Genomic DNA, 24,991 nt, shown 5'->3' with positions numbered 1-24,991 from the left:
AGTGCAGCCAGCACCTCCGTCCTCACAATGGTTGCCAGGCGCGCAGTCCTATCATCCCCATTACAGATGCACAAACGGAGGCTCGGAGGTGCACCTCTCACGTCTCACGCAGGGGTCCCAGGGAGCTGATGACGTGGCTGGGGCTCCAACCCCTCAACCCCCAAGAACCGGGTGTGGGGAAGACCAGGCAGGGACAGAGGCCAGAAGAGGTGCTGCTCCTGAATGTGAGTGGAGGGTCCTGACCCAGGGGGTCCCAGTCCGGGTGCAGAAATTCATTTCTCAGTCCCGGGGAAAACCAGCCCTCCCCCACGCCCCCTCCTCTGTGGGGCGCCCCATTTTCCTCGCCCGTCCTCTCCTTGGCAAGCTCGCCAGCCCTCGCCTGGCCTCACTGCGTTCCTCCAGCATCCATTTCTCGCTTCTTTGATCTTCCTCCTACCGCCCATCTTTGGAGCACCAAGAAGCTGCGTGAGACAGCAGCTCTGAGCCTTCTGCCCCGGGCACCTGCTAGGTTCGGCCCATGTGGGAGAGACCCCTCCTCCCACACCTAGGGTCGGCAGCAAGGGGCAGTGCCCAGGACCCTCACGCAGCTTCCATTCGCACCTCAGCCCCTCCCTCTGCCCTTCCCATCCTGCCACCACCCTGCACCCGCTTCTGCTCCCCTCTCCCTCCTCCTTCAAGGCAGCCCCTGCTCTCCCTCCCTCTCAGCATTTTTCCCTTCCTTTCTCTCATTTCTTTCTCGTGCCTTCGCTTTCTTTCTTTCTTTTCTCTGTCACTTCTCCCCAGGTAGGGTTTGTTCTCGTCAAGAGACCCTCACAGCCCCAGGCACAGGGTTGCCCCCCTTCCCAGCATCCCTGGCCAGGCCCAGCCCTCAATCTCGCCTCCGCAAGCACCACCTCAGCTCGCACCAATACCTCCCCAACCCGTCATGGGTAGCAGCCGACCCTCATGCCTCCCAGGTCTCAGCCCACTTGGAGCCTGGGGCAGGGGCCAGAGCCCCTCACCCTTCTCCCTAATGGTCCCCGCCCCATCCAGGGGTCACCCAAGGGCTTCTCTCCCACAAGCTCCCACTTGCAGTGGCTCCTGTCTGCCCTCCAGAGATCTCTATGGTCAACCCCGGTCCACCAACCTCTGCCGAGCCGCTCTGAGCCGGATGCTCAGTCCCCGGGGCCATGCTCCCTCTGGCCTCAGGGTGCCTCCCCTTTACGGTTCCAGCAGGGACATCTGGGGGTCGAGTGCCCAGGGCACCCTGGCTGCCGCTTGCTGGCCGCTCTGCCCAGCTCTGGTTCGCCGGCTGGGACTGAAGCCTGAACCGCCGTCCTCTGGGCTCTGGCCCTGACACCCTGCCCAGGGGGCTGGGCCACTCAGTCCCTGCACCCCTGCTGCTGGCTCGCCTGGGCTTCCGGGCAGGACGGGCTCTGTCCGAAGACCGACTTCCAGCCCTGCCAGGGCGGGGGCTACCCCACCCTCAGGATCTCGGGCCTGGATGGGCCCAAGGCAGCCACACCCTTTTGGACACTGTGGTTGGAGGCCTGGCTTCCCCCAGCCCCCTCAGGGCCAGCCCAGCAGGCTGCCAGCCCATTCCTGCCCCACTGGCCACATCAGGAGCCCCAGAGGTCCCTGGACCAGGCTGCTCAGGGTGGGTCCCTGCCTGAGGGGCCTTAGAGCCCTGCGGAGAGCCAAGCACGGTGTGGCCGCCACATCTGTACATGTGTGGGCAGATGTGTGCCCAAGATGGAGGGAATGGAGGGGCTCACATCGCCCAAAGAGCCGTGGCTAAGGGTGGGCACGGGGATCCGGGGACCTCAATGCTTGATAAGGACATCTGCCAGGCTGATCCCCAGCCCTCCTCTTCACTCCGGGCCAGGCTACAAGGCACTGTCAGCCGGCCTGGTGCCCTCTCACAAAGCCAGGACCCCACAGGTGGCAGGGCCAGGCCGGTGGCTGAGTCCAGGTGACGTCTGGAGTTGAGTGGGCTGAAGTCCTCTTGAGGTCCCCTGACCATCCCTAACACTTGCCTTGCCCGAGCTGACCCTGGGAGAGCCCCGAGTTGCCCAGGGGCAGGCAGAAGGCACAGGGCAGGCTCCCAGGTGCCTGGAAGGGCAGACTTGGCAGGGAGGCATTGGGGGTAGGTCAGCCCAGGGCCTGACCCTGCCAGCCAGAAGCCGCATTCTGGCAGGGGCTGGGTACAGCCAGACCTGGAGAAAATGGTGTTATGGGGCTACATGCAGAGCCCCTGGGCTCACACTGGATGTAGACAAGGAGAATCGCTGGGGCAGGGGTGGGGGACGACGGGGCAGGGGGGACACGTTTTCCCACTGGCCCAGAGCACCGTATTTAATGGATGTAAACTGCATTGAATTTATTCCCTGGCAGCTGCGGGCACCTAGCATGGCCCTTCAGGGTTCATCACTGAGGACACAGCACTTTGCCTGCAATGCCTCTCCCAGCCCTGCACCTGACATGGCAGGACACCCAAGGGGTCCCCGGGAAAGGGGTGGGGTGATGCGGGTGGAGGAGGGACCCGGGGACCCGGGCTCATCATGCCCTGCTGAGTGGCCTTGAAGTCTCTTCACCCACAGCTTCTCTGAGCCTGGCTCACTCCTTTATCCAACAGGGAGTGGGTAGGGGGCAGTCTGCCTGGCCTGGAGGGCTGGGACTGGGGAAGTCCGAGCTGTTGGAGGCTGCGGAGAAGAGATCATGGCAGTGGTGGTGAGCGCAGTACTGTCCCGGGTGGTCGTGTGTGTGTGCATGTGTGCGTGCGTGTGTGTGTGCATGTGTGTGTGTGGGTGTGGTGGGTGGGTGGGGTGCAGCGGCCTCTGGGTCTGTGTCCTGGAGGGGGTGTGTATTAGTGCACACGCGTCAGCCTTGCTTCATGTAGCTCACCTTGGTGGCTCCCCTTAGCTGGACAAGGGACTCTTGCTGCCCTCTGCCCAGCCCCCATCAGGGCAAGTTCCAAGGGAGTTCAAAGGGACGGGTCCTTATGCCACCAATCCACTGGCTGACCACCGCAAGTGAGGTCCCCTCCCCACTGTCTCCTCCCCAGCTCCACAGGGACTGGCCCCGAGCCTGGGCCCACGCGGCTTCAGTGCCTCCTGAGTGCGGCTTGCTCACCTGGGGCTGCAGTTGGTGCTGGGCCCGCTGGACGGATGCTCATGGCCGAGCCCCTGGTGACAAGGGGGTGAGCCCCCGCACAGCCAGTCAGGGGCTCTGCCCCTCCTCCGGGGGCTGCACTTCCTTCTCTTGGGCCCATTTGTTAAGTAGCACTGGTGAGCCTGGGGGATTGACCCCAGGCACTCCTCAAATCCCAGGCCACAGAGCTCCTGGTGGACAGCAGCGTCCCCTGGGAAAACACATTCCCGTTGGGCAGGGAGGGAGGTCTGACCAGCAGAGCCTGGAAGCCCAGGAGGAGGAGGCTCATGGGGGGCCAGGGGCAGGGGGAGGCTGGGATGAGGTGTGCCCAGCCAGGGGCCCACTGCAGATCCTGGTGCTGGTCCTGAACTCAGGTGACAGCCGGAGACCCTGCCAGGTGGGGCCCAGATCAGAGCCATCTGCACGGACCCAACAAGTAGGAGCTGGGGAGGAGGGGTGAGCCGGGCTGCCCTCAACTCCTCAGACCCCGCTTAGCTCACCCCCATGGGCATCCCTGGCTCTCTGCCCTCTCAGAGTCTCAGCACTGAGTACCCGGCCTGGGTGGGCAGTGGCAAGCCGACCGATGCCAGCCCTGCCTTCCAGGAGCTCGAGGTCCGGCCAGCATGCTCCATGCCATCAAAGGGAGTCACAGCAGGACAGCCCTCCAGGTTAGGAAGAAGCAAGGCAGCCTTCAAGCAGGAGGTGGTGTTTCAATTTGGCTTAAAAGCCTGGAAGGGTTGAGGAGGAGAAAGGGCACTACAGGCGGCTCAGAGTGGCTGACGGTGCAGAGGGATATCTCTGAGACTGCCCAGGCTGGGTCCTGAGGAGCCTTGGGCCCTCCAAACTCTGCTCTCCCACCTGACCCCACGAAGGGCCACACCACTACTTTACAGAGGAGGAAACAGGCTGGGAGAGGGCACCACACTGGCCCAACACCTGCAGGTGGACAAGGCCCGGGCACCCTCCCTGGCCCTGAGGAGCCTCCCACTCAGGGCTGGTGGCTGCAGCCAGGGCCGGTAAGCTCAGCCCAAAGTTCGGTTTCATGATCTGTGAAGTGAGGGTGACGGAAGGGTGCCCAGGATCCAAAGGACCCCACGGGAGGCCCCAGAAGCCACCCAGAGGATGGGCCCTTCATCTTGGGGGCTCAGAGTCAAGCAGAATCCCTGGGGCTCGGGGAGAGGTGTGAGCAGGTGACAGTGCAGCCAGTGGTGCAGGTGGGACAGTGTGAACAGGCGACAGTGCAGCCGGCGGTGCAGGTGGGATGGGGGAGGAGAATGCATGGGCAGCTGCCAGGAGCCAGGAGAAAGAGAGGCCTCAAGCAGCCTCCGCACTCACACATGTACACGCAACCAGCCTGGCACCCTCTCCCTGCCCACACTTGGGGCAGCAGAGCCTACCGAAGCTGGGGGGAGGCCCAGTGGCCCGGTGCATGTGGCGGCCCAGCATGGGCACCCTGCCCTGCCCTGCCCTCCATGCCCAGCCAGGGCAGGAGGGACCTACCTCAAGAGGTATCCAGGCCCTGTCTGCTAGAGTTCCTCCTCAGAAGCCCGGGACTGCCCAGGCTGCAGCCTCTGCTCAGGCGGCGACCTGGCCTGACCCCAGCCCCGGGGATACAGCAGCATCTCAAAGGCTCCTGTCCTGCTGGCCCTCCTGTCTGCTGCCCTCCTCCCGCACCCCTGCCCCCCTATGCCCGGCTCTCCTTGGCTTTCCTGCCTTTCCTGGCCCCTCTCACTCCTGCACTTCCTTGGCGCTCTGCCCTGGCCCTCGGTCTCTCGCTGGCTGTCACCCCTCCCCTGTCCCTTCTCTCTGTCTGGTGTTCTCCTTGTCCCTGTGACCCTCTGCCTGTCTGTCTTGGCCCCTCTGGCACCTGGCACAGGAGTCTGCAGGCCGGCCCCCTTGGGCAGCCTGGTCCCTCCCTCTGGCACCTGGCACAGGGGTCTGTGGGCAGCCTGGTCCCTCCCTTCGGCTCCTGGCATGAGGGTCTGCAGGCCGGCTCCCTGCAGGCAGCCTGGTCCCTGTGTCCCGATCCCTGCGGGTCTCCCTGACTGTGGGTCTCCCTTTCCCCTCTCCTACTTCAGGACTCTCAGCAGCTGCTTCTCTTTTGTTTCCCCCAGCCCCCTTCTCCTCCCGCCTCCATCTCTTCCACCTCCACCTCCTCCTTCTTCCGAGAAGAGTAAAAGTGTCAGAGCGAAAACTCTCCCAGCCCAGCAGCGTGGGGCTCAGCCAGACCTCTGTGGCGCGCTGATGGGCAGCGTGGCTGCCTCCTTCCCTCCCTCCCTCCCTTCCTCTTTCCCTTCCTCCCTCCGCCTCTGCCCTCAGGCCACCTTGGTAGCCGCTGCCCGCCTCTCGGTCTCCCCTAGCCCTCTGTGGTGCCCCTGCCCCAGGCAGAGGGGCCTATTCTGCCCATCGCCGCCTCCCACCTCGGAGTGCCTCATGCCCTCTGCCAGGCCCTACCCGGGCCCTCCTCTGTTCTTCTCCTTCGTCGGCCGTTCTTGTCCAGCCCCTCGTCAACCTGCCACCTCCCTCACCATCACCGCAGGCCTGGACCCTTCACTGGTTCCTCTTTGTCCCGTCCCCTCCTTCCCTGTCTCGCACTCAGCCCCTCTCTCCTCTCTCCTTTCCCTCTGGTGTCTCTGTCCCTATCTCTGTCTCCCTCCCTCCTTCCCTCCTCCCTCCCTTCCCCTCCCCTCCCTTCCTCTCCCCTCCTCCCCTCTCCCCCGCTCCTAGTTCTCCACTTTCCCTTTGTTCATTCCCGGCCTCTGCTCTTGTTGTCACCTCCAGAGAAGGCTTGGCACCCCAAGAACCCTCTCTGTTCCCCAAATGGGGAGGCTGCTGCCTTTCCTGGTGGCCCCAACCCCCCAGCCAGACTGCAGAGATGACCCAAGAGGCAGAGACGCCACCAACGCAGCATCTTCGGTTTGGTATTGGCACAGTATGGTCCCAAGAGGTGGTCAGTGGGCACAAAGTCGGCCTGGTGCCCTCGCCAGCCAGGCCCCCCTTGCCCGTGTCCTCTGGCCCTGGCCCAGGGAGGAGCAGCCCAGCCCTCTGTTCCTCTGGTTGGGCTTGGCTGCTGTGACTCACTGGAGAACACTCGGGGCTAGTGGCCGGATGGACAAGGGGTGGGATCGGACGCATGTTCAGGGCTCACCGAGGGTCAGCTCCGCGACGGCAGTCTCACATCCGGCGGTTTGCCCAGCTTGCTGGCACTCAGAACCACCACTGTACCCATGTCCAGGATGGAGAAACCAAGGTCCAGCCAGCAGCACTGGCATCCAAGGTCACAGAGTGAGGGCCTGGCACAGCCAGAACCAGAGCCAGATCTGCCGGCCGCTGGCCACCAGATTAGTCCCGGGCTACCATCTGTGCACGGGCACTCACATGCCCATGCCACCCTCTGTCCCTACATTCACGGAGAACAGCCACCTCTTGCCTCCCCAGCTATCATGACCCTGGCCAGGCCAGGGAGTTGGGGTTGCGCAGCCCCTTGGGAACACTGAGGGAAGCAAGGGTGAGGCTGTGAGCAGACGGGCGAGCGGGTGAATCACCGCGGAGGGCAGCACGCCGGGGGTGGCGGCGACAGTCGGAAAATTCCACATGGGACCACAGCCCAGGCTGTGGTGACTCAGGTGGTGGGCTACCCCATGGAGACTGCGGGAGTCAGGAAGTCCGTCCCCACTCCCTACATACACACCAGACTGGGTCCCAGGGCCAGTCCTGGAGAGAGGAGCCCACAGCATCTCCCCTCCCCCGGCACAACCCAGGAGGAAGCAGGGAATGTACACTAGAGACCATGGTGTTGGCCCCACATCCCCAGCATCCACAGAGCTGCAGAGACCACAGGATTCTGGAGTAAGCAGGAGGGATGGTAGCCAGGGCTGGACCTCAGGTTGGACAAATGTTTAGTGAGATCACCCAGGGGAGGGGAGGTCACCCAGAGGAGGCAAGATTACCTGGGGGAGGTGAGATCACCCAGGGGAGGCGAGATTACCTAGGGGAAGTAAGGTCACCCAGGGGAGGTGAGGTCACCCAGGGAAAGCTAAATCACTCAGGGGAGGTGAGATTACCAGGGGTAGGTGAGATCACACAGAGAAACTGAGATCACTCAGGGAGGACAGATCACCCAGGTGAGGTGAGATTACCTGGGGTGGGGGGCAGTGAGCTTGTGCTTCATTTGCACCTCAACCTGCCTATTTCCTCCTTGCCTCCTGTTTTGACTTCTGGAGGAGTCCCAGCCACAGACAGCCAGGAATGAAATGTGGCCAAGGCATATTTTAGTTCAAAAGAAGGAAGAATATTCCCACAGGGAAAAGAGCTACCTTGGAATGGCAGGACTTCCCTGTCACTAGAGAATGGTCATCTGTCAGAAATGCTGATGGATGGGAAGTGACAAGAACAGATATTTACATGCAGTGGCCAAGATTCATGGTTTTACAACTAGAGCATGTCCTGTGAGGGACAATATGGGAGAGTATTTGATGTCAACTCCACTGTTATGTGTGCGCTCATCCATTCACCCACTCATCCATCCATCTACTCATCCATCATCTCTCTGTCCATCTCTCCATTCATCCATCAGTTCATCCATCCATTTTACCCATCCACACACCCATCTATTCATCTATCCATTTATCCACTCATCCATGCATCCGTCCATCCATCCATCCATCCACTGATCCATCCATTCATCCATCCATCCATCCACTCATCCATCCATTCACCCATCCATCCATCCACCCATCCATTCACCCATCCATCTATTCATCCATCCATCTATCCATCCACCCATCCATCAATCCACTCATCCACTCATCCACCAATCCATCCATCCATCCATCCATCCACCCACCCATCCACCCATCCACCCATCTATCCATCCATCCATCCATTCACTTATCCATCTATTCACCTATCCATCCATCCATTTACCCATCCATTCATCCATCCATCCAACCATTCATCTATTTATCTATCCATTATCCATCTATCCATCCATTCATCCATGCATCTATTCATCCACCCATCCATCCATCCACCCATCCATCCATCCATCCATTCATCCATCTGTCTATCCATCTGTCTCTCCATCCTTCCATATATTTATTCAATAAATCTGTACTGAATTCAGACACTTTGAAGGTGCTGGGGATTCAGCATTAACAAAGTCCCTGCTCTTACGATGATCATGTTTCAAGTATGGGAACAAACACATAAATAAATAAAGGTCAGATGGTGGAAAATATGACAGAAAATATAAATCAGGGTAAAGGCATATGGAGTTCTGGAAGGGATTGATATTTTGCGTATGAAAGCCTCATGGAAAGAAGTAATTCTTTTCTTACTTGAAAAGAGATGAGAGAAATGGGAGGAAGTGTTCCAGGAAGAGAGTGCAAAATTCCTGATTTAGTAGTGTCTACTCACACATCCGTCTTTCTAATAGTTTACTCAGCACGGATTTAATTGTCTATTGATTCATTATCTATCTATTTATCTTTCTACTCATCTCTTGTTATATCCACCCACATATCCATCTATTCATCTATTATCCATATCCATCCATATGTCTACCTCTCCTGACATCCTTCTATTAATCTTTCCAATCATTTATATGTCCATATTCCAGCCATCCACTCATCCACCCATACATAATTCCATCTCATGTGCCCTTCCATCAATACATTCATTCACCCATTTACACACCCATTCATCCATCATCCATTCATCCATAAATCCACTCATCTTTTGTTTTGGTACATTTGCTCATTTAGCTGTTGGGCTGATGATCAGCCAGTATGCACAGGTACAACACAGTTCAATATAGGAATATATATAATCAGCACCCATTCCAGTAGATTAATATTTGTACCACATGCTTTGTTAAATATTCTAAATATCACATCTGCATTTATCTATCCACCCATCCATTCGTTCTTTCATCCAAACATCCATATATACATACAGATGTTCTTCTGTCCATCCATCCATTTTTTGTTCATCTGCTCATTTGTTCATCCATTCATCAATTACTAAATAATTCTTTCTATTTATGCATGAGTTATACTCTATTTATACATGAGTCCCTCCAACCCATTCATCCATCCACCCCGTCCATCTGCCCATCCATTCACCCACCTGTCCATCTATCCATGCACCTATCCATCCACTCATCCCTCCATCCAACCACCCATCCATCCATCCATTCATCCATCCATCATTCAATTATCCATCCATCCATCCATTTGTTCCTACTTCCTATCATTCTTCATTCATCTTTCCATTCATTCATACTGTTCTCCATAATTGATTCTTTTCTAATCTTTATTTTTCCTTTCTTATGCAACTAAGACGTGGTTCATAAGCTCATGGCCCAAGAATAAAGCAGACTACCGTGGCCCAGGAGGCTGAGCACCTCAATAGACCCTAAGCAGGGGCTACAGGGGTAGGGATCTGTCTTCGTATTGACACATTCTCATCATCCCTGACACATACCTGCGAATGTATGTTCACAGAGCAGCATCCCAGTGAAAGGGGCTTTGAGCACTGAGAGAGCCCATGGGGACAGGGGAGGTCAGGGTGGTGGCCTCATTGGCTCCCGAGTGATCCCTGGTGGATAAATGTCTGTGATTTAAAGAGGAGGCAGCCTCCAAATGCTTGGAGCATGCATCTGTTCGGTGTGGCCCTCTGTTCAAGCAGGCACTGCTGACAGCAGGAGAATGGGCCAGAGTCATGGGTAGGGGCCAGTGTGGTGGGTCATGGGTGCTGGGGGCTGGGGGATGGGGTATGGGGGCTGGGGGCTGGGTGGTGAATGGTGGGTGCTGGGTGGTGGTGATGAAGCTCAGATTTTGGTTGGGACTGGGTCTAAGAGAAAGGCTAAAGGATTATTTCTAGATTCATCTGGAACGAATTGGCTAGATCCTTCTATCCCAAGTCCCATTGCTTTTCTGAGGGGAGGTACCTGGGAGAGGAGGAGGAGGCAGCCTTGCCTCAGAAACCAAACTGTCAAAAGTGTAGGTTCCACTCAGGAAGGAGGAGCACAGGCACTTTTGAGATGAGGGGGACGTGGTCTTCTCTGGAGCAGAAAGGAGCAGTAGGTGAGGTCTCACCTGCCAGGGATGGAGCAGGAGAGTGACCCCTGCACAACCTTGAATCCTCATCTGCAGCCCATGAGCAGCTGGAGACTGGGGACTCTGGGAAGGGTACTGGGCATAGAAGCCACCCCCTGCCCCGGTGGACAGGGTATCCTGGACACCTCAGCCACTCTCCCTGAGCGTGTGGTGTGTGTAGAGGCCCCTGCGTCTACACCCCTGCTCCCAGGGAAACTGGGAACCCAGGAGGTATGCTGGAACCCTTCATGCTGTGACCTACAAATGCCCCGCCAGAGCAGCGCTGCTCCAAGCTCTGAGGTCAGGGGCCCATGTGCCTGCCTCCTCCTGCCGGGGGATACAGGGGACTCAGAGGCCCTCCCTGCCACAAACTCCCTTCCCCGACAACCCACAAGCAGCTTGGAGGCAGTTAGCAGATGGAGTTAGGGTAGGACTTGCCTGGCCCCAAGAAAGGGCCAGGGGCTTTCCTCCTGCCACCCCTGCTCAGCATCTCCCTCCTCCCTTGTCTGCCTGTGTCCGGCACTGGCGGGGCCGTGCTGGGTGGGACACGGCTGGGAGGCCTGGCTTTCTCAATCCCCTAATCTCCTATCAACCCCACACCCATGCAGCCCCTCCAACCTCTTTCCAGGTCCCTAGATGTTGGAGAGGGGATGGGGGCTGGGCCGGCTGTAGAGAGTCTAACCCTGGGGAAGGGGCCCTGCTGGGCTGCCCCCTGGCCGAGCCTCTCCAGCCCGCTCGCTTCCCTCTCTTCTAAGTATCAATACAGCCTCGTCCACAGCCAGGGCCTGGTTCTGTCTGCCTCAGCGCACATGGAAAGCCCTCTTCGATTGCCTTATGGTCCTGGGCTGCCGTCTCCCAGAAGGTCTTTAGTGGCCCCCAAAAGGATGCTGAGGGCTGGGATTTGGGCGGGGCTGGGCTGGAGGGAAGTGTAGGACCTTGCTGGTCCTGCAGTGCCCGGTCCCAGTTCTGCTTTTCGGGACGGTCCCTTTAGGTGCTTGCTGAGCTTGGGCCATGAGCAGTGCTCTGGTGCTCTTGGGAGCCTTTGAGTCCAGAGTGGCTGGTGTGTGGTGTGGGGTCAGAGAGCCCCCGGGAAGGGCAGCCCAGCCCAGCTCCCTGCTGGTGCCCGCAGGTCTTGTGGGCCCCCAGCACCCGAACTCCACAGGGGCAAGGACTCAGGCCCCTCCCCAGGCAGGGAGCAGCCCTTGGACAATGCACTTGGCCCCTGTGAGCCTCGGTTTCCGTCTGTGAAATGGGAGGCTCCAGGGACCTGCCTCACAGCTCTGGGGGATGAAACAAGAGCCTTGGTTTAAAAAGCTTGGCAAAGGCGGGGCGCGGTGGTTCACGCTTGTAATCCCAGGACTTCGGGAGGCTGGGGCGGGTGGATCACCTGAGGTCAGGAGTTCAAGACCAGCCTGGCCAACATGGTGAAACCCTCTTCTCTGCTAAAAATACAAAAATTAGCCGGGGGCAGTGGCAGGTGCCTGTAATCCCAGCTACTCAGGAGGCTGAGGTGGGAGAATCTCTTGAACCTGGAAGGCGGAGGTTCCAGTGAGCCGAGATTGTGTCACTGCACTCCAGTCTGGGCAACAGAGCGAGATTCTGTCTCAAATAAATAAATAAATAGCTTGGCAAAGACTGGCATGGAGTGAACGCTTGGTCTGAGTGGCTACATTCTGAGTGTGCAGACGGGGAAACTGAGGCTTCAGAGGGGTGCGGCTTACTCATCCAGAAAGCACTCCGAGGGCCTATAGCAGCCGAAGCAAGGCCAGCCCTGGGGCCTTGCAGCCCGTCCCCCTCCAGCCGCCCCAGCAGTGGGATCTCAGGGGCTGGGACTGCAAGGCAGAGCTCACGCCCCCACCCCTCACCAGGCTGAGGACTCAGAGCCGGAGACCACTGGGCCCTTTCCGCTGCCAACACCCTCCTCTTCTCTAGGGCTCACCCATCCCTCTGGCACGTTCTCAGGGAACTGAGGCGGAGGCAGGCTGGCCTGTAGGGTAGTGGAGCGGAGGCCCACCATCCTGCCACCCCAGGGTGCCACCGGCCAGGGCCTGTCCCAGCTGGACCCCAGACCCTCCTGGCACTGCCCTTGTGTGGCTCCAGGATTGTTTTAGGAGACACGACGGAACCAGGAAGGCGGCACAGGAAGGAAGGATTCTGGCTTCCAGAATCAGCGGGGGTGGGGCCTGTGATGCTCCCATTTGTGCGACCAGCCCAGCTGGGTGTCAGCGGACAGCAGCGCCTGCCAGCCCATGAGGAAGAAGACATCCTTCTGCTTCCCTGGGAAACTTCCAGATGCCTCAGACCCCTTACCCAGGGCAGGAGGAAGGGGACCTCCCCAGGGATCCTGGGTCCAGACATCAGGTCTTGACCACAGGAAGGTGTAGGGAGGGAGCCCCAGGGCTTAGCCCTCAATCCTAACCTCCCTCAGCAGCCCCTGTGGGGCTAGGGCTGGGGCTGAGGTGGCTTCCCCAATTGTCCCCAGCTCTGCCCTCTTTCCTGAGCAGTCGTGGGCACCGCTGGGGGCTCTCAGGGCCACCTGCCCCAGCATGGAGCATTGCACATCCTCCAGGTGGTGCCTGGCCTTGGCTCGGAGGGCAGGTGGGCGGGAGGGCGGCCCAAGGGCCTGGCTGCCTGGGGGGTTCCATCCCATGGGCTCCTGCTGCTCAGATGAAGACTTCCAGGGGGCTGCCGGGGGCCTCCAGCCCCTTCCTCCTTCAGAATCTGGAGCTCTGAGGGTCTCCAGGGACAGATGGCCAGAAGGGACCCTGCCAGAGCAGCCCCTCAGGTCATCCCTGCCCTTCCCAACTCAGCTCAGCACACAGAGAAGCGAGGGAGGCTCCGATGGGCCAGGCGGGGCTCCAGGACTGGCCCTGTCCATGGCAGGTGCTGCCAGAGCCCTGGGCAGCGGCCTCCCACCGCGGGCTGGGAAGGCCTTTGAAGGTCTGCAGAGGAGCAGGGCGGCTGGGTGATGCTAGGAGGGGCATGTGCCAGGGCTCTGACACCTTCCAAAACTGGGAAGAGCTGGGAAAGCCGGTGGGATGGGAAGTGAGTTCAACCAGGCCAGGAGGGCCCAGCGTGGCCACCCAGGGGCATGGACTTTGCCTGTAGCTGGTGAATGGTTCTTTCCATGGGAGACACGGCCTGGTCTCGCATGGGGAACAGACTGGGGGCAGGGTCATCCTGATGGGGGCCTGGGCTACACAGGGGCAGACTGAGAGGGCCGCCAGGGTGTCTGTGGGACAGGGTGGGGGCAGGCAGACTTGCCTTCTAGGTGTGGACATGGGGTGGGCACCCCAGGGCAGCTGGGCCAAAGACAGGCACTGCAGCCAAAAACGCAGTGTGACCCCAGGGAGGGTACACCCCTGCAGAGCTGGGCTCCAACATCTGGATATGTCAGACCCAAGGTCCGAGAGGGCATCCTGACCCTCCCCAGCTGTGGACCGGGACGCCCCGTCCTCATCGCCTCAAGGCTTCCAAGGCCAGATAGTTCCTCAGTGTGGGGAGAGCCTTGCTCTTGGGGGCTATAGAGGGCAGGCATCCCCCAGCGTCACCAGAGAGTCCCCCCAGAGCCACAAGGGAGCTCTGTGAAATCCTCGTCCCTGCCCCCAAGGGACAAGGACAAGCTAGTGACTGTCGGCTCGACAGCGGGGCGAGACAGGAGTGCCCCCGAGTGGAGGAATCGCAGTCCAGCCTGGCTGGTAGCCGAAGCGGAGCCTGGACCCCGCCCAGGGTCAGGGGACCTTCTTTGGTCTGAGGCCTCGTGGGAGAGGACAGTCCTGTCCTGGGGGCGTCTGAGAGACCACATCATGGAGGGGTGGTTCTGAGGAATCTGGCCCCGTCCCGGGCAGTCTGAGGGGAGGGGCCCCATCATGGGACAGTCTGAGGGGCTGGACCCACTTGTCCGGCTGGAAGGGCTTGGCCTGCCCTGGGCCTAGTGTTGGGGGCATGTCCTGAGACCGTCACAGGCTGGCGTCTCTGGCGCTCTGTGAGATGCGTCGGGGGCTGTCTTGTCCACTCTGCTCCAGCCCCAGCTGAGCCCGCCCAGCCTGGGCCTTCCTGGGGACTCCCGTGTGGGGGCTTCCCAGGCCATACATCCCTGCCTGGGTGCAGGGGACTTCTGTCCCATCCTAGACAGGAAACTCCCCGGTTCCCTTAGTCACCTTGTGAAATGAGAAGCCTACCCCACTGGGGCTCTCAGTTTCATTCTGAAAGGTCAGGCTTGGCTGCGCACCCCATGCAATTCGGGGGGGCAGGGGATGTCCAAGGCGGGGGTCCAGACTTTGCAGAGCCCAGGAGAACCGCCGCTCTCCAGCTGGAGCGCCTGACAGCCCCGGCACAGGTGCAGCCCTGGCCTCCCAGGATCTGCACCAAGATGCCCCAGGATCATCTGTGCCTTGGCCATGCCCGCTCCAACCCCCCCATCCCCGCTCCCGGCCCGGGGGATCCAAGGCATTTGAGACAGCTGGGAGGGGGTGGCCAAGGATGAGGCCAAGGAGGAAGGCGGGGGTGCCCCAGCCCAGAGGCTCATGTCCTGCCCTTCTATGGGCATGAGGTGACCAGGAGCAGCACCTAGTCTAGGGCTGGGGGTGGTGCTGACAGGACGGCCCGTTTTGCAGCCGGGACACAGCTGTTGTGCACCCAGAAGCCTATCTCCCTGCACACGGCCTGGGCAGGGCATCGTCCCACCTCTCCCTGGGGACAGGCACGGACGTCCCGACCCAGCCCTCAGCCAGCCCTGGCCTCTGCTTAGCCTCCACTCCACTCACGGCACTTGGGGTCCCTTCAGTGCCCCCCCCACCTGTACCCAAGTGGGATTTGGCAGCAAGAAGTCAGAGATGCAGACCCCTCACACATACCAGGCCCACGGCAATGTGACGGCCACCAAGGACACAGACACAGGACAGTGATTGCAGCCACCAACATAGCACAGGAGCTTTGTGTGAAGGCCGGGAGGTGGTCCCTGCACTGCCCCGGGTCGGGTAGACGGGGACCCTCTGCTGTCAGCACCAAGGCAGAGACTGGTAGCAGCCCTGGCTGCAGTTTTCGGGTGTGTGAGCGTCACCCTGGGCCTCCTCTCAGGTCCATCCTGTGTGGCTGCGGGCATCACACCCTTTCTGCAACCTGGGCCCCAGCGCCTTCCCTTCCGCACACCAGGCCACAGCCCCCGCTGGCCTGCTCCTAGGCCGGCCTCTATCCCCAGCACCAGATCCCCATCCCCTGACCATTAGCACGTCGCCCCTCTGCCTCTCAAAGCGCTACCTGTCCCTGTACCCCACGCCCTGAGCCCTCCCACCTCTTCTGGGACCTGCACCGGGGGCAACTCGGGTTCCCCTGGCAAGGCTCAGCTGTGATGCCAGGATGCCTGCTGGCCAGCAGCTCCCCTCTGCCAGGGAGCCCTGTTACTAGGCCCCTAGCCCTCTCCACCCACCCCAGCACAGGGCTGGATGCCCATTGGTACCAGAGTACAGCTGCCCGCTAGGAGGCCTTTGGCAGCGGGGTTTTCCTGCCCAGCTCTGGCAGTCCCACACACAACCTCTGCCATGCCCCCACATGTCCCCACCCCAACCAACACACGGTGCCCGGCACCCAGCACAGGCACCTGCCAGAATCCTTGGCCTTGTCCTTTACCGCAGGTCAAGGGCAGCTTTGGGTGCCCTGCCCTGAGGCCTGCTGGGCCCCAAGCCTGGCGGCCTCCAGACCCTCAAGGCAGGATAGCCCCTCTCAGATAGTCCTGTGGGCAGCTGGCCGGGCCCAGGCCAGTTCCACCCATCCCAGAACAGCTGCTCCCCAGACCCCACCTTGCCTCTTCCCAAGCTAACAGGGCCCACAGTCCCCAGCTCCTCCCTGGCAGTCCAGGACACGACTTGAGGTCTCCTCGCTTCAGGCATCCACCATGGGCTTAGGATCCCATGCGCCTCCCCCAGTGAGTCCAGGGCACAGAGGCAGGCGGAAGAGACCTCCGCCCTTGTTGTGAGACGGGGGTCCCAGCAAGACTTCCTGCCACCTGTCTGTGGGTCCCCAGTTTCCCCATCGGACACCCAAGTTCTCCCATTGGGGGCCCCAGATTCCCCATCAGGCACCCAAGTTCTCTACCCTCCATGCAGCTCAAGGACTATGCACCCGTGGACACGGCACGGGGCGCCGGGCGTCGCCGCAGACCCTTACCCCAGCAACTCTTCCCGCTCCTCGGCGCCCGGGTCACTCGAAGCCTCCGCCATCAGCCTGTAGTCTGGGCCCCACAGGGTGCTGGCAGATCCCTGGAGTGGGTGTACGTGCTGTGGCTTTCAGTGCTTTCTGGGGCGGCTTCTGAGCCCCCACCCCCAGCTGAGTTTCACTTCCCCCTTCTGGCTGCAGGTTGAGGTTTGGAACCTATCTCGGCTTGGGCCAGGGTGTTGTTTTTTAATCTGTTGCTACAAGAGGAGAGGAAGAAAAAAAAAAACCCAAACCACCCCTCAGGAAGCGTTAAGCAAGTTACAGGGGCCTGGAGTGACAGAGACGGGGTGCGAGGGCCAAGATGGCCTCAGGCAGCTCTTCATGGCTCGGGGAGGGGGCCCCATGTTGCCCCTGGTCCCCGCTAGTAGCTCTGGCCATCAGGTCCACCTGTGAGTGGCTGGTTCTCCTGCAGCATCAGGGACAAACATGTCTGTGATCCCATAAGCACCACGTGAGCGTTTTAGCTTCTTTGGGTGAAATCTACCCAGAGGCCGGCCCTCCTACAGGTGCTCACGGAACTTGGTGGAGTCTTTTCTCAAAGCCTGGGGTCATAGCCTTGAGCACATCAAACAGCTGTGGGTCCCAGTGGCTTTGGGGGCTGTGCCTGGGATGCCCCTGCGTTCTACCCGTCAGGTGCCTTGTTCTGTCTTGGGCTCCCTTGCTGATGCCGAGCTGTTGGGCATCTGCCTCGTCCCCCCGCTGCCCCTTGCTCTCCGTGCTCTGGTCGCTGGAGTTGACCACCGAGTGGTTCGTGTCCCCAGGCTCTAAAGGCAGTGCCTCAGGGACCCTCCCAAGAGGCATAGGCCAGCCCGAGGGGAGGGATGGAGGCTGTTTCCAGCCCTCACTGTCCCCAGCTTCTGGGAGTGACCACGCAGTGGCTCCAGGGTCAGGAGGGGGGATGCATGACTGCAGGAGCCAGACCCCAAAAGCTGAGGCAGGGGAGGACTTAAGCTGGGCCAGAGTAGGGCAGCCACAGAGGTGGCGAAGGCTTCCCTGCTGGAAACCTCAGCACAGGAGAAGGGGAGAAGGGAGCCCTGGCCAGCGGCTGGGCCTGAGAAATCCAACCAGCAAGGACTTGCAGGGGGTCCCAAGGCAAAGAGGGGCTGGAGAGAGGCCAGGGGTTGGGAGGGCCCTGGGCCCAGAGTGTTGACCCATCAGGGTGGGGCCGAACCGGTGGCCACCTCCGTGGGACGCAGCAAGCCCCCCACCCACCAAACCCACCACAAAGACCAGCAGAGGCTTTCAGAGCCCCACGAGTGGAGGCACCAGAGGGATCCGTGGCCCAGATGATGGGCAGGGCTAAAACCAGATCAGGCCCAGCACCGTGGAGATGAACAGGCCATGCCTGTGTCTTCCCCACGCTTCCTCCCTGGGGGTCCCTAAGGGCCTCCAAGTTCCCCTTGCAGAGTGGCACATGGCAGAGCCCTGCGGTTCTCACCATGCGGCCTCCATCCTGAGGCCATCCTGAAACGGCTCCCCTCATGGTGGTAGGGTCTCGCCTCCAGGTTGCGGCCATTCCGCTCACCCACCCGTCCAGGCACTGCATTGGCAGGTGCAATGCCTGTATCCTCCTGCCCTTGAGGTCCTTCCCTTGGCCTGCAGAAGGGCAGCCCCAGCATCGTCGCTGGGAGCTTCAGGAACCTTGCCAGGAAGAGGACAGGCAGGTGGAGGCTGGGGTCCACCCCCTCCTGCCCTCTACTGCCCGAAGGCTGGACCGGCTGCCTCACTTTTGGAGCTGGAGCAAAACGAGAATGCAGAACCCTGTGGTTCAAAAACTAAGAATTTTGGCCGGGCGCGGCGGCTCACACCTGTAATCCCAGCACTTTGGGAGCCCGAGGCAGGTGGATCATTTGAGGTCAGGAGTTTGACACCAGCCTGGCCAACATGGTGAAACCCCATCTCTACTAAAAATATAAAAATTAGCCAGGCGTGGTGGCGGGCGGCTGTAAGCCCAGCTACTCGGGAAGCTGAGGTAGGAGAATCGCTTGAACTTGGGAGGCGGAGTTTGCGGTGAGCCAAGATCGTGCCACTGCACTTCAGCCTGGGCGACAGAGCTAGACTCCATCTCAAACAAAACAAAACAAAAACAAAAAAACCCTAAGAATTTCAAGAGGGAGACACAGAGCACAAAACCACACTCAGCCCCAGGTCTAGGAAGCCGCTCGGGCGGAGGGGGAGGCCCACAGGCCCTGGAGCTGAAGGCTGGGGTGACAATCGGCCTGCCCCAAGGGCTTGGAGAGTGTGCCCTCCTCCCCTCTGCCTACCCAATCCTGTTGAAGCTGAATCATGCCCCTCACCCACATTCATATGGTGAAGTTCTAACCCTACCCCTAGCCCAACCCCTCAGAGCGTGACCGTGTTTGGAAGCGGAGTTGCTGCAGGTGTCATTAGCTGGATGAGGTCATGGTGGAGGAGGGTGACCGCTCAGCCAGTGTGACTGGTTTCCTTACAAAAAGAGGAAATGTGGGCCAGGCACGGTGGCTCACGCCTGCAATCCCAGCATTTTGGGAGGCCGAGGCGGGCAGATCACGAGCTCAGGAGATCAAGACCATCCAGGCTAACACGGTGAAACCCCATCTCTACCAAAAATACAAAAAAAAAAAAAAAAAAAAAAATTAGCCGGGCATGGTGGCATGTGCCTATAGTCTCAGCTACTTGGGAGGCTGAGGAATGAGAATGGCATGAACCCGGGAGGCGGAGGTTGCAGTGAGCTGAGATCATGCCACTGCACTCCAGCCTGGGTGACAGAGTGAGACTGTCTCAAAAAAAAAAAAAAAAGAGGAAATATGGACACGGGACACGGACACCCATGATGGGGAGCTCCCCATGAGAAGACAGTGGAGATGAGGGTGAGGCATCCACAAGACAGTTGCACCAAGGGGCACCGGGACCCCCAGCAGTGGGAGAGGCCTCAGGAGAACCAGCCCTGCCCACCCCAGGATCTCGGACTTCCAGAATGTGGGAGCTCAACGTCACGGCAGCCACAGGGCAGCAGGACAACCCCTCCAGCGACACGTCCCACAAGCAGGCCACGGCATGGGGGAGCCCTGCCTGTTCTCGAGGAACCCAGGCCGAGGAGTAGGCACACTCCAGGATGCTCACGGGGCTCTGGAAGGCCTTCTCAGCAGATGTGTGCCCTCACCTCCCGAATCGCAGAGGAAAGGGAAGCCAGGGTGCAGGGTGTCCTCCTGTGGCCGTCCAGCCCTCTCTCCTGCCCACATCGCCGTCGTGGAGAAGGCAGACTCTTGCTCTCTCACTCAGATCTTCCTCCGCAGAAGCCAGGGCCATCTTGCGGCCCATCCACCTTCCTCCCGGTCCCCCAGCCTCTCCTCCCTACACCCTCCACGTTGATGTGCAAATCACTCAACCTTTTCACAAAAAAACAAAAGCAAAGAGCATCCCAGAGGCTGCCCAGCCCATGTGGCCTGCCCGCTTCTCACTCCTTCCCTCCCTGGCCAAGCCCCTGCCTCCAGCCCTTCTCTCCACTCAGCCTGGACTGGCAGGCGTGGGCAAGGGAGGAGGTGTCCCCAGCAGGGGCCCAGCCACCCCTCAGGCCGTCCGGACATTTCTATGTGTGTGTGTGTGTGTGTGTGTGTGTGTGTGTGTGATAGGGTCTTGCTCTGTCACCCAGACTGAAGTGCAGCGGTGCAAACAGGGCTCACTGCAGCCTCCACCTCCTCGGCTCAAGTGATCCTCCTGCCTCAGCCTCCCAAGTAACTGGGATCACAGGTACATACAACCACGCCCAGCTAATTAAAAATTTTTTTGTGTGTACAGATGGGGTCTCGCCATGTTTCCCAGGCTGGTCTTGAGCTCCTGGGCTCAAACCATCCTCCTGTCTCAGCCTCCCACAGTGCTGGGAGTACAAGCATGAACCACTGCACCCGGGCAGTGCATGCGTGTTTGAGAACCGTGTGCGCTCTGCTGGGTGGGAGGTTAAACAGGAACAGAGCCTTCCTCTGAAGAGCTAAGAGTCTACCCAAGAATCAGATGCAGAATCATTTCTTCCCTCAGTGCCTGAAACTCTAAGGGAGGTGTGTGGTGGGCAGACCCCGGCCCCTCCATTGTCCTGTCTCCAAATCTGGTGCAGGGTCCAGCGAGCAGCATGGGGACCAGCAAGCGGCTGCGTCAGGTGATGAGTTAGTTTGGATTCTGGGATGGAGCGAGCTGAGGGCATCAGATTCCGGGGGATGGAGCCAAGCAGGGAAGCCCTGAGGGGTCAGCCAGGAGGAGCTCTGTGCCAGGCGGGCAGGACACAGGGACACTCCAGGTGCAGAGGCCACAAGGCGGATGTCTGGGAGGTGCAGACCTGGATTTGAGGGGAGAAGCCGGGGGTTGGGACCTGTGTAGCAGGCTGGAGGTGCGTGTAGAAATCCCAGCCGAGCAGGGAGAGGCCTGGGCAGGAGATGCTGTGTGCTGGCACCATGGGCTGGAAAGGACATCCCGCAGTACAGGACATCCCGCAGCGCCCCTCCCTGGCAAATCACTCTGTGGGCACACGCAGGTGCTGGAGGGGTTTGCTGTGGGGAGCAAAGCTGGGGGCTGTGCCCTCTCCCTGCACGCGAGCTGGGGTCACTCGGCCCCTTTCCTTCCACTGGCCGTGGCCACTGGTGAGCTTGGGAATCTGGCCCAGGAGTGAAGAGAGTGAGGAAGAGAAGCTCTCAATGGGGCCAGAAACAGACAAGAAAGGGGCGGGGAAGGCTTCGAGGGGGCCGGGTGGATCGGAGGGATGCCCCTAGCAGAGCGGACAGGCCGGGCGGTGGGGAGGCAGTACTGGGGGAGCCCAGGGTTCAGGGCCAGCTGAGAGTGGAAGAAGCTCTCCAGCAGGCGCAAAGAGACACGGGCCAGGTCAGAGAAGATGGGCGTCGGTCGGCACAAAAGGCCTTGGGTCGGAGAGCTTGGCTATTTATTTTGTTTGCTTTTAGTTTTTACTTTATTTTTTATTTATTTATTTATTTTTAAATTTGTAGAGATAGGGTTTTGCTATGTTGCCCAGGCTGGTCTCAAACTCCTGGCCTCAAGTGATGGTCGTCACTGTGTCACCCAGGCTGGAGTGCATTGGTGTGATCTCAGCTCACTGCAACTTGCACCTCCTGGGCTCAAGCAATTCTCCTGCCTCAGCCTCTTGAGTAGCTGGGACAACAGAAGCCCACCACCACGCCCAGCTAATTTTGGTATTTTTAGTAGAGATGGAGTTTCACCATGTTGGCCAGGCTGGTCTCGAACTCCCGACCTCAAGCGATCCGCCCACCTTGGTCTTCCCAAATCCTGAGATTACAGGCGTGAGTCATCAGCCTGGCCTTCTTCTTCTTTTTTTCTTTCTTTAAATTCTCAAAGCTTTTATTTTTTGAGATGGAGTCTTGCTCTGTTGCCCAGGATGGAGTGCAGAGGCGTGATCTGGGCTAACTGCAACCTCTGCCTCCCAGGCTCAAGCAGTCCTCTTGCCTCAGCCTAGCTCTACCTCCCTAGCTGGGACCACAGACATACACCACCACACCCGGTTAATTTTCATATTGTTTTCTAGAGACACTTTGTTGCCCAGGCTGGTCCCGAACTCCTGAGCTTGAGGCTCCCCACTCAGCCTCCCAAAGTGCTGGGATTAAAGGTGTGAGCCACCACACCTGGCCTTCATTTTTTTTGTCTCTCTCCCTTTGAAAATCTTTAGAGCTTGGTGTTGTCTCCACTATTTGGCGGCGTCAGAGTGACCGGGGCCTTCACTCATGAGAAGCTCAACCTGCAGCGACAGCAGGGCCGGCTGGGACCTGCAGGCGGGGAGCTGATCTGAGAGCCGTGAAGGGCCTCGCTGTGGACATGTGCTCCGGGGGTCACGGAACGCTTCATGAGAGGGCAGCGGTAATTGCTGGGTTCTGCCCTGATGGCCTCTGGTTTGAGGTGGGGGGCCCAGGTGATTTGGGGTGTGAGTGAAAGATTTTGGGAGCTTGGTGGAGGGGGCGAAGGGGAGGATCAGAAGGAGGAAGCTCGTGGAAACCGTGCCTGGCCCAATGCCGCGCTGATTCTCGGCGGCCTGCTGGATGGGCAGCCGCAGAGACTGGAGCCTGCAATTACTCAGGCCTTCCCGATGGCTTGAGGAGGGGACAGGGAGTCAGGAGCAGCTTGGCAAGGAGGGGGAGCAATGGGAGATGACAGGGGTTGGTGAGGAGGTGGGGGTGACTGGGGCCAGGGGAGGGAGAGGCCCTGGGGCCAGGCTGTGCTTGTCGAGGGGGCGAAGGTGCTTGCAGGAGGGCAGAAGCAACAAGGGGATCGGGGGGGTTCCAGCGTGGTCACGGCCAGCCCCGCACAACGGGGAACACTGGCTGCCAGAGGACTCCAGTGTACATGGTGGCCCCAGCGTCTTGTAGGGACTGTTAGACAATCCTCATGCAGACCCCTGTCCCCGTCCTGAGGTCCCATCACAGGTGTATGCCTCGCCCCAGCAGCACTGACACAGCTGCAAATAACTCCAGGTCCCTGACTTCGTGGATTTTCCCTCCCAGAGGAAGAGACGGACAGTGAACAAATGAAAAAACAAGTCCATGGTCATTCTGGAAAATAAACAGGAGAAGTCACAGAGATGGCTGGGGGACTCACGGAGGGCTTCACGGAGGAGGTGACCATGCTGGAACTGAAGGGTGTGAAGGAGATGGCCACAGGGAGAGTGGGGAGAAGCTTCCAGGCCTGGGGCAGAGGCAGCCTTGTTGGTCCTGGTGTGATATTCAGCAGCTGGGTGGTCCAGGGCGCCGAGCCAGGCCATGCTGGGGCTGGGGGAGAGTCGGGCTGACTCTGGGGGGCACATAGGAGAGGAGTTTAGGGAGGCAGGAGGTGCCAGCTGGGTCCCTGCCTACCTGGTGGTCCAGTGAGGCAGGCGCTCTCATCTCCATGTTCATTGTACATCTGGGTAAACCAAGGCTGGGCAGCCCACTGGGGTGGAGTGGGGGCTGAGCCACAGAGGCAGCTCTAACCCTGGGCTCCGGGGCTGTCTGGGGAGAGCCGGAGCCGGAGGAGTGGGGGTGGTGAGGCCCTGGCAAGCGCCGGACTCAGCTTTCCAAGGATGGCTGGAGCCAGCCACCGGCCTGCAAAGGTGGGTCTGGGCCCAGGCACAGCCGGTGCCAGGGGAACAAAAAGGACACAGGGCTGCACAGGTCAGGGGTGAGGTGCAGCTGGAGAGAGAGGGTGAAGCCCAGCCCTGATCTGGGGGCCCCTCGGTGGAGGCCCAGGGAACCCCTGAGGACCACACAGGGGGTCCAGCAGGTGGACATTCATGGGGGAACTCTTGTGTCCCCCTCTGGGACCCCACTCCTGGCTTCCCCTTGATCGAGCGCATGAGGGGGTGAAGGTCAGGGGGAAGCCCCCTCTGAGTCCAGCCCTGCGGAGAGAATGAAGCCCCGTGACCTGCCTCATCCTAGCTCCACCCAGAGCCCAGCATGGCCAGGGCACCAGGCCTCCCTCCTGCAGTCCCTGAAGGGCAACTTTCCAGCCTTGGATCCCTGGCCCTAACCCTAACCAAGGTGTCCCCAGGGGCCTGGCACCCAGCCCCGCCCTCGGCCCTCAGCCAGGGGCACACACGCAGTCCTCAGCCTCCTCCACCACCCCGAAGTCCCCCACACCCTCTGGGGCACCTTTCTGCCCACACCTGAGCCCTGTGAGGTCCTCTCTGTTAACTTGTGGTATTTTTCATGTCATCTGTTTTTGTTGTCGCTTACGAATTGTATTGCTTTAACATTTAAAGAAAAGTTTAGCTTTGGGGGAAGTCATTTCAAACCCACAGAGAAGTTTCAAGAATAAGAATTTGACAAGGTGCCTCTGTACCCCCCTCACCCAGGGCACATGTCCACTTTGCCATTCGACCCCTGCCTCTCCGCCTCTCAGCCTCTCTGTTTCTCTGAGCCTCTGTCTCTTTCTGTCTGCCTCTGTCCATGTCTCTCTGCCTCTGTGTCTTTGTCTCTCTGCTTCTCTGTCTCTCTGCCTCTCTGCCTCTGTGTCTGTCTTTATGTCTCTTGTCTCTCTGTCTCTCTCTCTGCCTCTGTCTCTGTCTCTCTGCCTCTCTGCCTCTGTGTCTCTGTGTCTCTCTGTCTCTTGCCCTCTCTCTGCCTCTTTGTCTCTCTGTCTTTGTGTTTCTCTCTGTCTATGTGTTTCTGTGTCTCTCCATCTCTCTGTCTTTCTGTCTCTGTGTGTCTCTCTGTCTCTGTCTCTGTGTCCCTCTGTCTGTCTCTGTCTCCATGTCTCTCTGTGTCTCTGTCTCTGTGTCTCTCTGTCTCTGTCTCTCTGTCTCTGTCTCTGTGTGTCCCTCTGTCTCTGTTTGTCTCTGTCTCTGTCTCTCTGCCTCTGTCTCTCTGTCTCTCTGTCTCCCTCCTTTCCTCCTAAAGATTTTAAGGTCTGTTTCCTTGGAATGCAGATGTTGTTTTGTGTAACTATGAACTTGAGCACGTTTACCGCGGACACTGCTTGTTATCTTGTCTGCCGGTCTGTGTCCTGATGGCCGCTCCCATCAGCGGGGGCACAGGGCAGGCCCTCTGCGTCACCACGGCCTCCTAGCAGAAAGGACACGTCAG

The 24,991-nt window shown here is 59.6% G+C and overlaps 1 protein-coding gene across 6 annotated transcripts in view; it reads right to left on the bottom strand.

The window, feature by feature from the left end:
- Nucleotides 1-16,538, bottom strand: part of LSP1 (lymphocyte specific protein 1) — a 38,361-nt gene extending 21,823 nt beyond the window's left edge. The window contains exon 1 of one of the 6 annotated variants that reach the window (XM_019037321.3): nucleotides 16,395-16,538. In XM_019037321.3, the coding sequence (XP_018892866.1) occupies nucleotides 16,395-16,447 (53 nt within the window). In that variant the 5' untranslated portion in view covers nucleotides 16,448-16,538. The other 5 variants (XM_063710873.1, XM_063710875.1, XM_063710876.1 and 2 more) reach the window with 5 other exon arrangements.
- Between the last annotated feature and the right edge of the window lie 8,453 nt (nucleotides 16,539-24,991).

Source organism: Gorilla gorilla, chromosome 9, assembly GCF_029281585.2.
Source record: "Gorilla gorilla gorilla isolate KB3781 chromosome 9, NHGRI_mGorGor1-v2.1_pri, whole genome shotgun sequence".
Taxonomy (NCBI): domain Eukaryota; kingdom Metazoa; phylum Chordata; class Mammalia; order Primates; family Hominidae; genus Gorilla; species Gorilla gorilla.
Note: the sequence above shows the minus strand (reverse complement) of the source record. Positions and strands in the feature narration are given on the sequence as shown.